This window comes from Plodia interpunctella, chromosome 15, assembly GCF_027563975.2.
Source record: "Plodia interpunctella isolate USDA-ARS_2022_Savannah chromosome 15, ilPloInte3.2, whole genome shotgun sequence".
In the NCBI taxonomy this organism is placed as follows: Eukaryota; Metazoa; Arthropoda; class Insecta; order Lepidoptera; family Pyralidae; genus Plodia; species Plodia interpunctella.
Genome location: NC_071308.1, coordinates 5662618 through 5675805, shown reverse-complemented (window position 1 = coordinate 5675805; position 13188 = coordinate 5662618). Strand labels below are relative to the sequence as shown.

Below are 13188 nucleotides of genomic sequence, written 5' to 3'. Positions count from 1 at the left end.
TATTTTTTTATATATTTTTCATAATTCGACGACGATCGTAGCTTGAATCTGGAGCACTACTAGTCAAATCAATCAATAATCATACTGATGATAACAATCACGAATTTGCATTAAATTCTTAAGAGTAGCCTTAACAATTAGTTCTATAAATTATCATGTATCTCTCTACTTACTGGCATATTTTTGTAGTCCTTTATATGCGTTACAGACTTGAAATAACATAATAACATAATTAAGACAAGAAGTAAGATATTAACAATGAACCCTGATGAACAGAATTTCGAGTACACTTGACCGAAATTGAAAATTCTAAAGTCAATTTATTGTCAAATTTATTCAACAGCAGCGACCGCTTGGCCTTACCAGTTATCCTTATCAAATCTATATCCATATTAATATTATAAATGTCTGCAAGCTCAGTTTTCACGGCTAAACCGCTGGACCGATTTTGGAATGCATGTAGTCAAAGACCTCCATTCAATCATAGCTACTTTTTTACAATAATCAACCTCCAACTGTTTCTAATTGGGGTGAAAGTTTGTATGAAAATTATGTCAAAACTGCTGGACTGATATTTATGAAATTTTGTATGTATGTAAAACACCGTCAAAACTCTTTTTGTACTCGTCTTGTTGCGCTGTTCTATTTTCTGCAATTAGCACAATCTACTCACCAGATTATCGTACTGCTGCACCATCTGTTTGATGTGATTCAGCTTCCGCGTCAGAAAGTCGACTCGCCGCCGCTGCTGCTGGTAAGCGTTGTCGTTGCTGATCCTTCTGTACTCGTCTTGGATGCGCTGCTCTATGTTCTAGAGTTTTCACAAAACGATTTTTTTATCATAAAGCCACGAATACACTGGGGAACATTTGACGCGCAACATGTCGCTCTATCTCACTCCTTATCAATGATTCGAGTGAAATAGCACATCTTCGATCTTACCTATTTGAATTGTAATCGATATGTTGCGCGACAAATGTATTCGTGGCTTAAAAGTCGACTCTAGATGAATTAAATAACAGATCTATTTTGAAGAATATTATAGCATATTATTCCTTTTTTACTTTCTTGGTAGTACATCATCTTGCCTATACTTACATAAGTGACATTTAATTATTGTGTGTGGTTCCTGAAATACCTTTATGCATTTTTTGTGAGATAAGTAGTGAGCGTCAGGATGGATCGACCAAATCGCGAATCTCTACCGTTTACTACATTTCGTACTTCTTAATTAGGCAATTATAGACATTCACCTTGACGCTTGACTTTCCTTTTACGCGTATCGATGGCAAATCTACAAGCCCACACTAAGTAAACAGCTAATCAGGTTAAGAACTTATTTTTACTAGCACCATATTATACGTTTGTAAATAAATTAAATGATATATTTTTAAAAGTATTCCCACAGTACCTGTTGGTCGGGAGAGTGCGGCTGCGCGCGCCGCAGCTGCTGCTCGAGACGCGTGAACAGCGCGGCCACCTGCGCCACGCGCTCGTACAGCGCGCGGTACTCCTTGTACAGCGTTGCGAACTCGTTCTTGTACGCACGCCGCGTACTCGAGCTCGTGATTGGGGGGTATCGCCTGGAAATTCATCGATTTGCTTCTTATATGCTTGTGAAACAACAGCAAGTTCGCGGGACTAGTCGTGTTATTCATAAAAATTAAGAGTTTTATTATGTATACTTTTTTATATATATTTTTTTCACTATCGCAATTTATAATATTTGATTTTGACAGAACATCAAAAAATCAAGTATCTGTTTATCTGTTTTATCTCTTTCTTTGGAAGTCAAATATTATAAAGTGCGATAGTAACAAAACATAATTTATCATACTTTAACTTTTACATGAATAACGGGGTTTCTACCCAGTTAATCATAAATAATGTAATTCCTTTGTATACGTATAAGAGCCAGTTAAGTTCCTACAAGATAGGGTTGCTATTAGCACAACACGTTGATGTTGTTGTTGGTGGGTGGTGATTTTATAACGACGAAAGAGTTAAGATTAGCCTCCTCGTACTGTACCCCGTGCGAACCCAAGAATAAAATAAGTAATGAACCTAAATCATCAACATCATTCTGTAGGAATTTAGCCGGGCTCTTACAGCCCATGTTATAGGTTCTAAATATCATTTGTACCATATTTTCTGCGAACTATTTGTAGCTTTGATAAATACAATTTAATTTATTGATTATTGAAATAAATTAGTATTGAAATGAAGCTATCTCAACTAATTAATTTTTTATCGAAGCGAAAAGAAAACCACGGAATGTGGACATAATTTCGTGTAAAAGTTCCGGGAAGCAAGTTCAATTTTGTAATGAATAAGACCGTAAGTTATTTTTGTAACATTTACTAGAATTGTGCATTTCGCACGTTCTACGTTCACGTTATATGATATAAGAATAATAATTATTGTTATTCTAATGCCAGCTCCATACTGTCGCCAAAAAGTTTGCCAAACTTCGGCGGATTCGGTATACATTGCTGGTTTTTAATTGCGGTAAAAAAACCACCCATATCAACTACGCAATGTTCACGCATTGGCGTCGGCATGTGTCTGAGTTCGACAGTGCGGAGCTGGTATAAAAAAAAACGTTATAACAAAGTATATTTGTAAACAAAAAAGATAGATACGCAATAAGCCAATTAACCTTGAAGTCATACTAAAAACACGCACACGAATTTGTACCTTACAATGTTATACAAAACAACTATCCATAGTTTTAAAAACTGAAATCTATAAGTCAGTTTAACTATAAATAAATGAGAATGATAAATTTCTACTTGAACTATATATGTATTATTACACTAATACTATTATTTAATTATCAATATACATAAAACGTTATCACGTCTATTTCCCATGGCAGGTAGCGGTAATGTATTTGCAAATCATATAAAATTCATTGTTATAATATCGATTACTCAACAACTCGTATTTTCGAAATCAAGCAAACAGTTCATTACAAAATATATAAAAAAATCAATATCTCTAAAATCTATAGACGGAAATAGCATCGGTATATTCTAAAGTCAGCAATTGGATTTCGAAGGTCTGACAAGTGAAAGGATGAAAAATAAACATTTCAAAGTTCATGGTGCCACTTACCTTTCAATGTCATCTAATTCAGTCATTTTGTCATCGGGCGCAGACGTTAATTCTGTATTTTCTAAAGGTTCAGTATTTGTGATGTCTTTAACTGTAAGAAATAAGTAAAATGTACATTAAAATATATTTAATGGTAAGAAGCAACCTATACGTTTGTGGTAAAGTAGAAATCAAGATACGGTTTCGGGAATTATTGTTAGTGGTACAATTTGGAAGCATATAGAAAAAATAATAGAATGAAATAAGAACGGGACACAGTACATTTTAAGTGTTCAATGTAGATTACACACTGAAACCCAGATATAAACTAAATTAAATAAAAATAAATAAAAAAAAAAACAAGAAAATTATATTAATTTAATGAAATAAAATATGAGAATGAAATAAAATGATAAACAAAAAAGAAAAATACCTGTGATATTAGTTTGCTCTACTGGGGGACTATTTCTAAAACCGTTCGCTTTAACAGGACTGGCGCAGATTTCCTTCACAGTAGTAAAGTTGAGCGTGTAGCCATTGTCCTTTTTCACTGCAGACAAAATACTTCGTGTTCTAAATACTTACAAAAAAAATGTTTTATTTGGTTGCTACAGCCCAATTTATATTTTACAACGGCCATCCAATTATTAATTAAAACGTGTCATGAAATAATGATAATTATTTGTTTTCTTAACAAGCAAACAGATAACCACAAGGAACTAAAATAAGAACTAAAATTATATATATATATATATATATATATATATATATATATATAATAAATTAACTTTGATAGGATAATTTGAATTATATTGAATACTAATATAAGTTGAATGGTTTATTTATTTCCAACTCTTGAACCTTCGATATATTCTCTTCTATCTCTGTCTCTGAAACTATTTTGGACTTTCCTCTCTTAAGTCCTAAAATTTTGATTTCTTGGAGATTCAGCTATGTTTTCATGACCCAGGCGGTCATTTAAACATAGCTGAATCTCGACATCATGTTTGTCATTCATTATAGTATTGTAATAATAGATAATAATCGCTTAGTATACTAGTAGGGATTTCAACAGAAGTAGTTCATTAGGGTAAGTATTACTTCCTCAATTTATAGTTACTATAAATTGTTCATAATTTGTTTTTTAATGAGTTAACGCTTGTAGTAATAAGCGAGACGATCGAAACTAGTTGAAAAGGTTTTTATCATAAGCACGTATGAAGATATGAATTGTTATTCAATATTGGGTAAACCGAATAACATATTGGGTAAATACAAATTGAAAGATCATTGGAATCAGTGATCTTCTAAGGACACACCGCAAATTGTTTTGACATTTTGCCTATTTATATTTTTGAACTCATCAGCTTTACAGTTTAGCACCGAAAGTGTGACATACGGACAAAAATCAGACAGAAGAGATTCATTTTAATTTTACTATACGCTCAATACAAATTTCTATTTAAAACGTCTTTAATTTTCATCGAAATTCCTCCAATCATACAATTTAGAAAATTTCAAGAAAAAGAGTTAATAGACATTTTTTTATATTGCGTAGCACCCTAGATAACTTCGCTTCAAGGTCAAACGCACTAGGTTATCAATAAAAAAAAGTGAAATCACCTGTGGTCCGGTCGTCCTCATTGTCGGAGGCGTGGCGCTCGCCGGAGGAGGTGGTGGCGTAGCCCGAGGAGGGCGGCGAGGGCCGGCGGTAGTGCGAGATGCGCTGCTTCTTGGCCGGCAGCTCGTCCGCGCCCGCCGCCGCCCGCTTGCCGCCCGGCGACGCGCGCGGCGACAGCGAGTGCGCAGAGTCGCTGCTTAACGGTGGCGTTAGATTTTGAGGTTTCCGCCTACATTATGACAAATATTCATTTACCAATAATTTCATTTTTGACACAAGCTTTCATTTAGTTCAAAGAGATTTTGGAGCTGTATATTTGTGATTTGTCCCTGTGTATTTATTTTTATTTATTCAACCGTGCCATTAACCGTTGATCGTCGGGAGCCGATCCTGGGTGCACCATAATAATGCATAGACATACAAACTAAATATGTGTACCATGTGTATAAAACAATTTCAGCTGAATCAGTGGAATATTTCTCTGCTTCAAAATTAGTAATACAACGACATATATGTATGTATACATATATGTATTGAGCAATTAGGTTCAAATTAATATGACAAAGAAAGCCTTTTGAGTATAATCAAAGCTATTTCAAACTAAGCGATAAAAATGATAATTATAAAATAAATAAATCTACTGAATATAACAATTAAGCATGACAATGTACTTTTGTAATTATATATTTTTTGTATACTACAAAGTAAGCAGTACTAAAGTCTAACAATTTTGTTAGGTTCGGAAGTGCTCTATTGAATGTACTGTTGCAATAATATCAAATCAAATTACACAAGAAGTGACTGTCGCTTTCTCGAGGTCAACTTGTAAACACTATCCTTCAGATTTCTAAACGTAAGCAAGCAAGCACTAAATCACTATAGCATTTTACTGTGTTCGAGATACTATAAGTACTTTATTAAGAACATTTATTTCCTTTATGTAATGGCTTTTCCTTTAAAGCTATTTGATAGAATTTATACGGAAATTAGTTAGCAATTACACAGACTACTAAGTGCTAAGTTTGGATCAGTTTATAGCCCATTCCCTTGATCTACTTTTACAATCTGCGCAGGAGGAGAAACACATTCCATGCTATATGTAATGTATCTTTGATATTATGATGACTTATCGATGCTACGGATACGGATGAATGTATGACGTATTACATTCTGTACTGGGTATAAAAGTAAAAGGAATCCAATTACATTTAGCTATATTATATTATCATTTATGTAATGGTGCCAAAGCAGTATGTATTCACAGTTATGTAAGCGAAATTCACAAACTCATTACGCGCTGATGAATAATTCAAAGACAGACATTTCGATACGTCAATGAGGAAAGTTGACCATCGATTTGGGAAAGTATTTTGCGAACAAAAGGTGAAACTGTGTCATCAAACAAAGGTATAGTGTAGATAAAAGATATTATCTATCTTTGTGGGTTGTTCTATTTTATTTATAAATTATAAATAACATCAATATCACATCATCACACATCACCTAAACTAATAAACTAAAGCTAAAGGTTCCGGAAAACTAACCTTTTTCATATGTATAAACAATTAATGGTTTAGACTTATTCCTTAACATGTGCTGTAAGACAGGCGTAGTAAACTAACGATTAGGATTACGTGGTAGTGGTTCTCTTACCTTTTGAGGTACGGAACTCTAAAAATTGTTTGAACTCATTGTGTGTTCCAGCTACAAGTTATGTTCACTCCTAATACATCTGATCTTTCATAAACTATTGCTTAATCACTCGCAATCTGTTTTCCTCCCTCCACACAGCTGTTGTTACTACAGGGTCAAGATGCATGAGTCAAAGGGAAAATCCTCGTAATTAAATGTTTGAATTATTTCATCAGTGCAATCATTACCGTTTCGTTCCACGTAATTGGAAAAACATAATAAAACCAGAGCCAACAAAATAACAACATACTTGTCAGAGAATCACATACATTTTTAACTTACACACATACATGTACATACATTATTAGCACACCCGTTTCCCATGGAGGTAGACAGAGACTACACTATTTTAAATGTATATTAAAAAAAATAGTTTACACATGAAAACAAGAACAAAATGAAATGAAAAAGGATGACGACATAAATTATAAACGGCATACTGACCTCTTGAGCGTGCGTTTCTCTTCCTCTGTATAGAACGGCCAATCTTCATTGACGTCATTCCATATGTGCCTACGTAAATGATAACAGTTGTCCTTAAGCGTGCTTATTTGAGGCAGGATCTTGCTAACCAGACCCCTTTCCCTCTCCTTAATACCCTCTGAAAAAGTGACAGAGTGTAATGGAATATTCGAGAATTTATACTTCATGGTGGTCGTCTCGAGTTTTACTTACCACTATTGAGCCTCGCATACAATTCTGGCTTCTTGTAAGGTTTCAATGCTAGTAATTGTATTACTCTTTCTCTGAAAATGAAAATAAGTAAAAGTTAGCCATTGTTCGGGGAGAAATAATGAGTGAAGGCCAAATAGGTCGTTTTGTGATTGATGAATGGCCACTGGATACATTAATAAACGAGTGTAAAATTGAGAGTTGTAAAATTGCGTTTAATCATTATGATTAAACGCAATTTTATGACTTATTGTTTGTCATTAAATAAATGATTTAAAGGAATGTATTGTGTGTGGTATGATAATTGATCACAAGTATGTGTATCATAAGTTTTTTCCCTTCACCCAGAACTCTTATGCAAATTATTGATGTTACAAATAATCATATATAATATTAATTAAATTCTAAATTCCCAACGACGACGCGGTTAGCCGCATATGTTTCCTTTAAAGCTTTATCATGGCGGTTTTAAATAGATAACGATGTGACGAAATTATCACTTTCGATTGCAAACACGGGCAAGTCGTGGAATAATAAATAGAAATCACAATATTTACGGTTGTCGACCAACCTGCTTTGTGACTTGATAGTTGACCTCACTGACATCGATTCCATAGCTTTAATATACCTTCATTATTTACTTTTAGTTTGCTTTGTGTCCACAAGAAAATGTCCTTATCCTTACATATTATAAAACATAGTCCTCTGCCGCGTAGGTTTCCCGGACGGTTCGCGATAAACTCAAAAACTACTGCATGAATTTTCATGCGGTTTTTACCAATAGGGATTTGGGTGGTTCTCAGAGCGTTACTACCGCTGCGGTCGCGTTGCCATTATGTTTTTACCCGAGCGAAGCCAGGTCGGGCCGTTAGTTTATCATAAACATATTAAAATGAAAATCCCTGCTCACCATCAAATAATAAAACATGAATATCACGAATTATTCTCGAAATTTTTGTTGCAAAAAATAGAAGTGATTTATCTAAGTGAAAATCCCAAAGACATGATAAAGATAGCTTTGTTAATAATCAGTATAATACTTGACGATAAAAGATAATTTCATCAGTTATCGACAGTGGGTTTTATATGGTTCTTTTTAATTGTATAAATTCCAAATAAATCATAATTTTTTTGTAGTCATACAATGCGCCTTGATTATATTGGCCATTTGCCTATATAATGCCTGGATATTACAAGGACTAATGAACTCAGACAGATATCGAGGCGAATTAATGTACATTGCGTAGTATGTGTCTAAAGTTTTTTTTCCGCAAGGAAAAATAATTAGGTTGCAATCCCCAAGTTTAGCGAACTGTTTCGTTTGATAGTGATAACCGCAAGAAGTACGCCTTGCCAACTTGTCAACTGTGAATTTGATTCGTAATGAATAAACTAAAACAAAAACATAAATTCTACCAGGTGATTGATATTACTTTTATCTGGACTATCACGGAATTCCCATGGGAGTAAGTGCGGTTAGTCAGTTATAAACACATAATTACTGTTGCCTGCGACTGGACCCGCGCCGCGGCGTGTGTTATTATTATTTATTTTATACAAACTGCGATGGGATTTCCAAGTTCCATGTCTTAGTGACCACTTCCGATTTCGTCTCATCTTTAATTTCAGAGTCAGATAGTGATTAATTTTATATATGAAGATAAAACGGTCACATTCAACGAATAATATTGTTTCAAATCGAAATTGATTTTTTCATTCTTTATCAGTCAATAAACCATAAAAATCGAATTAAACAATCAACAGCTCTATGCAAAGAAATCTCAAATGTCAACATGACACGCCACGTGAAACGACACGTGATATAAAATAATCAAACGTAATCAAATCGTAACTATTAACGTATTCGCTATCTGGAACGTGTCACTACTATGTGTTATTGACATCAAGAAATACAAGGAGAAAAAAGTATTATCTTTATCTATGTTATATCTGAAAACTACAGATCTCTCACACAACGATATCTATTCCAAATTTAATCAAAATCGGCCTAAAGGTTTAGCCGTTAAAGCATGACAAACAGACATGATTTATAGCTATGAGATTCAGAGTTCAGAAGTTGACTACTGAGGAAAACCAAGCATCAACTAAAATAAGGTATATATTAAGAGCACATCAATATATATGAAAACATGCGCGTCTTATTACATTAATTATTTTAGTCTATTATCTTAATTTGTCAATATTTTCCTGTACCCTTTTTTATGTTGTGACGTGGACTGTTTACAACGCATAGATTGCGATCTATTATCAACAGCTACTAGCCCTATGTGTGATGTAAACATATTAAAAATATTGTTTTGAGTTCATGAAACTTTTTATGAATTATGTACCTATGTAAATATTTTTCATTGGGTTCGTTTCCATTTCACAGACAACCTTTATGTGAAATGCACGGACGTTCAAAATATGGCATATAAATTATAGGTATATCGTTATGGTATACAAATACATATAGGCATATCAATGATGTGGCGTGACTATAGTAGTAATAATTCTTCTAGCCATTATTTTTACAAATTACGAATCAAGCAAATGATTAAACGAGCGAAGTTGTTAATTTGATTTATTACTTTGTAAACTAGCGTAGTCATAAGTGCAGTGGAAAACAGTATTCTATCTGGGAAATGCGCACAATAAGAACGTGGGATAATAAAGGATCTTCCTTATCACTTTAAAACTGACTATGATATGAATTTTACTATTTTTACTGAGATAACTTCAATGGTAGGCATTAATACGCCATCTAGCCCCTGTGATCGTAAACACATTAGCGAGCTAAAGCTAAAATAGTTGGTGCGTGTTTTTATGTTTTCTTTCACCGAACGCCCGTGCAAGCTATCCAACTATGTTCCGTGTACACCGATGCAGCTCTTTTGCTGCACTGTTGTTTGGAATTCTAGCGCTTGCGTGTACACGCACGTTAAATATCCATAGAATTTTGCTGTGCACGTGCTGAACTAGCATTCGGTGTGCACGAACTTTACGGGTCACCATACTCATTTATATATATTAACATGCGGCCCGTTCCGGCTTCACTCGTATAAAACCATAATAAATTACACACCTAAACCTTCCTCAGAAATCACACTATCTATTGGTGAAAACCGTACAAAAATTCGTCCGATATTCTTCGACTTCATCGCGTTCATAAAGACAGACGCCACAGTGGGACTTCTTTTTACAATAAGAATAAAACTATACTCACTTTATGGACCGTTTAGTGAGATCCGGGTTAGAAGGCGGCTGCCGCTGCTGCAGATGCTGCAGCGGATGCGGCTGCTGTTGCGGTTGCAGTTGCGGCTGCAGTTGCGGCAACTGAGGCTGCGGCCGGGGCGCGGGGGGCGCCGCCGCCCGCTCCGGCCTTTCCAGCCTGACATTCGATAAATATACTATTAGTACACGGTTCTTTTATGTGGCAGTTTCATTTCATTAATGTTTTGCTTTAAATAACTTAAAACATGTCATTTTTAGTCTGTTTCTACCATGGACGAAATATAGAAGAATCCGGTATATCAATCTTTACATAGAGACGATGAATTCTGCATAAATATCGTCTATCCATTGGATGACGCCCCCGCGTATCGTCAGACAATAAGAGTCAGACTGTGAGAGAAATGACAATAGTATATGTATGAATTTACTTCAAGGTTACTATCGAAACGTTCGGCAAAATCGCAATATAACCAGCCCCACTGCATACGTGTTCAGTGCATTATGACTGTCACTGCGCCTATAGCTAATTGATAAGTGGTGTATGTAAACTTGTTCTATTGCCCTCCCAACCTGACGTTTTGTACATTTAGATTTCCTACCGTACTTCCAGTGTTCATTCAGACATTTGTTAAAAACGTAGTCGAGTGTATGACGGAGCAAAGCAACTAGGATTGGATATTTGCACTCAGCGGTGTGCGCAAGCAATGCATTTCTTATGCGACTACGTCATAGTGAAATTGCTAATAATTTAAAAGGAAGAAATTAAGACGAAGAAGAAGAAAATATCACCTGTCGATCCTTTCCCTATCTACTCGTTCCGAGCGCTCGGGCCTGTCTATCCGCTCGGGCCTGTCTCGGGGCTCGGCGTGCGGCGCGGGGCCCGTTGAGTACAGCGCCGACCGCACCTTGACACGCCGCCCGATGTCCGTCTGGTTCGGCTTTATCACGCGGGTGCTGGAAAACCATTCGCTGAATAGTATTTGTTAAACTTTTGCGCTTTGAACTTTTCTCTCATCTGTGCATGTTGCGTTCAGGGTTGTGCCATGAAGCCCGTAAAAAAACCTTAAAATTTTAAAGATTCGGCTGTGTTTTTTTATCCTGCCACCTGCCTGACGTCAACCCTCTTTAGGAATGCTATCAGTGCCTAGGCTCTGTTTCCCCTAGTTGCCTAGTACGACATCCACGCGAGGATATGGAACTCAACCTTGACAGCTGATAGGCAACATTAACATTCCCAATGCTTTATTATGTTGACCCCGGACTTCGTGGCTTGGTGACGCGGTACACTCTACGTCTAGAGGTCTACGTTTGGGAGTTAGCTTGTGGTTAGGATGATGATGGTACTGACCATTTACTCTGCTCCGCGGCGACGGTCCTCGCCATTCGGTCCTTGGTCGCCTCATACGAGTCATCATTAGCCTGGACCCGCATCCTCCTCGGCAGCGGCCCGCACGACTCCAAACGCCTGGGGCCGCCACCTCTGACGCACTCGAACGAACCCTGGAAACAAGTACAACTAGTAAGTAATAGTTACTTAGATCATAACATCTTAGATCCTAAAGAACCTCGTTCTTAAATTTATTGATGATGATGATGATGATTATCCTACTACAATTATAAATGCGAAATGTATCTTTGTTACTCTTTCAGAGATAGATTTTTTTAAATGTACAATTCCTTCTTTAGTGTACAAAATTTAACAGCGTTCATCCGCGTCAATTTCCCATAAAACTGTATGTAATGTTCGAAATGATTAAGTTTTACTACGTCCCAGTGTAGTGCGTCACAGAACAGGGCATTACGCACTAGACATACGAAATGACCACAAAATTACCATAATTGATGTTATTTAAAACAATTCGATGTAAAAAAATAATCACAAAGCTCGGTTCTATATTGTAAGCATCTCCACTGTTCTTTTCATCCCCGACGATAACCGGAGGGGAGCTATTAAGTAAACAAGTCGGGAAACACTTTATTTTCTTAGTGAAAACCGCCTGTTACGCGTACGTGGGAAGCTGAAAGGTGAAAAGCCTTCCTACGCAAACGTTATTTGTAAGTTACCATCGATTTAGCCCGGGAAATTGTTCACTACCCTAAACGAGATGGAGCAGAGTGAAACTGGACATGTAAGTGGCTTTACGAAAATGTCAAGGCCGATCTCAACATTAAGCTGAAAAGGGCATGACACAGATTATGATGAACAATTCTCAAGTAACATATTAACCTATTTACTAGAGTAAATGAATAATAAAAAACTTTAGGAACCACCAACTTTCTCACAGAAAAACAAAATAAAAGGAAACAATTGACTGTATGTATACAATTTATGTGCAATCAAAAAAGTCCAGACGATCCAGAAAGCTATTAGGATATCGAGTGATCTTTAGAACGGGATCTTGAAATCTCGATTTCTTGTTTATCTATATACGCGAAACTCTTAATTAGCATTCAGAATAGTAAGTCACCTTGATTGTCACCAAGCCAAGGTACGCTCAGTGTTTAATTTGATTGGAATAAAAATAATGTTATAAGCAGTATCGCCAGAGAATCCAAATGTATCTACCTGCTAGTAAAATATGAAAAGTAAATGGAACATGTAAGTGTACAAAACAGTGAAAGAAGCCAAACAAGCTCCATTTCCATAGGTAAGTTTAGAATGAAGAGAGTCAGATTTAAGCTGGAAGGCAATTGTTATTGAACAAGGACTACAAAAACTAGCTTTATCAGCTTATGTTTATAATGCAGTACGGATACTTCGTGTCTGAAATCGTACTTTCTAACGGCTATTGAGTAACGTTTTCAACGCGCGCCGCATTCCGACTCTGCGTTTATTATTTCCATTTTTTGCTGAAATAATGACAGAAACTCGA

General features: G+C 35.9%; 1 protein-coding gene across 3 annotated transcripts in view; it reads right to left on the bottom strand.

The window, feature by feature from the left end:
* The window catches only part of Su(Tpl) (Suppressor of Triplolethal), a 50013-nt gene that overhangs the window by 8807 nt on the left and 28018 nt on the right, over positions 1-13188 (bottom strand). The window contains exons 4-14 of one of the 3 annotated variants that reach the window (XM_053756195.2): positions 11664-11815; positions 11105-11269; positions 10308-10472; positions 7085-7155; positions 6854-7010; positions 4720-4946; positions 3530-3646; positions 3118-3208; positions 1412-1583; positions 674-811; positions 174-209 (exon numbers count right to left, since the gene is read on the bottom strand). In XM_053756195.2, the coding sequence (XP_053612170.1) occupies positions 174-209; positions 674-811; positions 1412-1583; positions 3118-3208; positions 3530-3646; positions 4720-4946; positions 6854-7010; positions 7085-7155; positions 10308-10472; positions 11105-11269; positions 11664-11815 (1491 nt within the window). The remainder of the gene's footprint in view (positions 1-173; positions 210-673; positions 812-1411; positions 1584-3117; positions 3209-3529; positions 3647-4719; positions 4947-6853; positions 7011-7084; positions 7156-10307; positions 10473-11104; positions 11270-11663; positions 11816-13188) is intronic. The other 2 variants (XM_053756197.2, XM_053756196.2) reach the window with 2 other exon arrangements.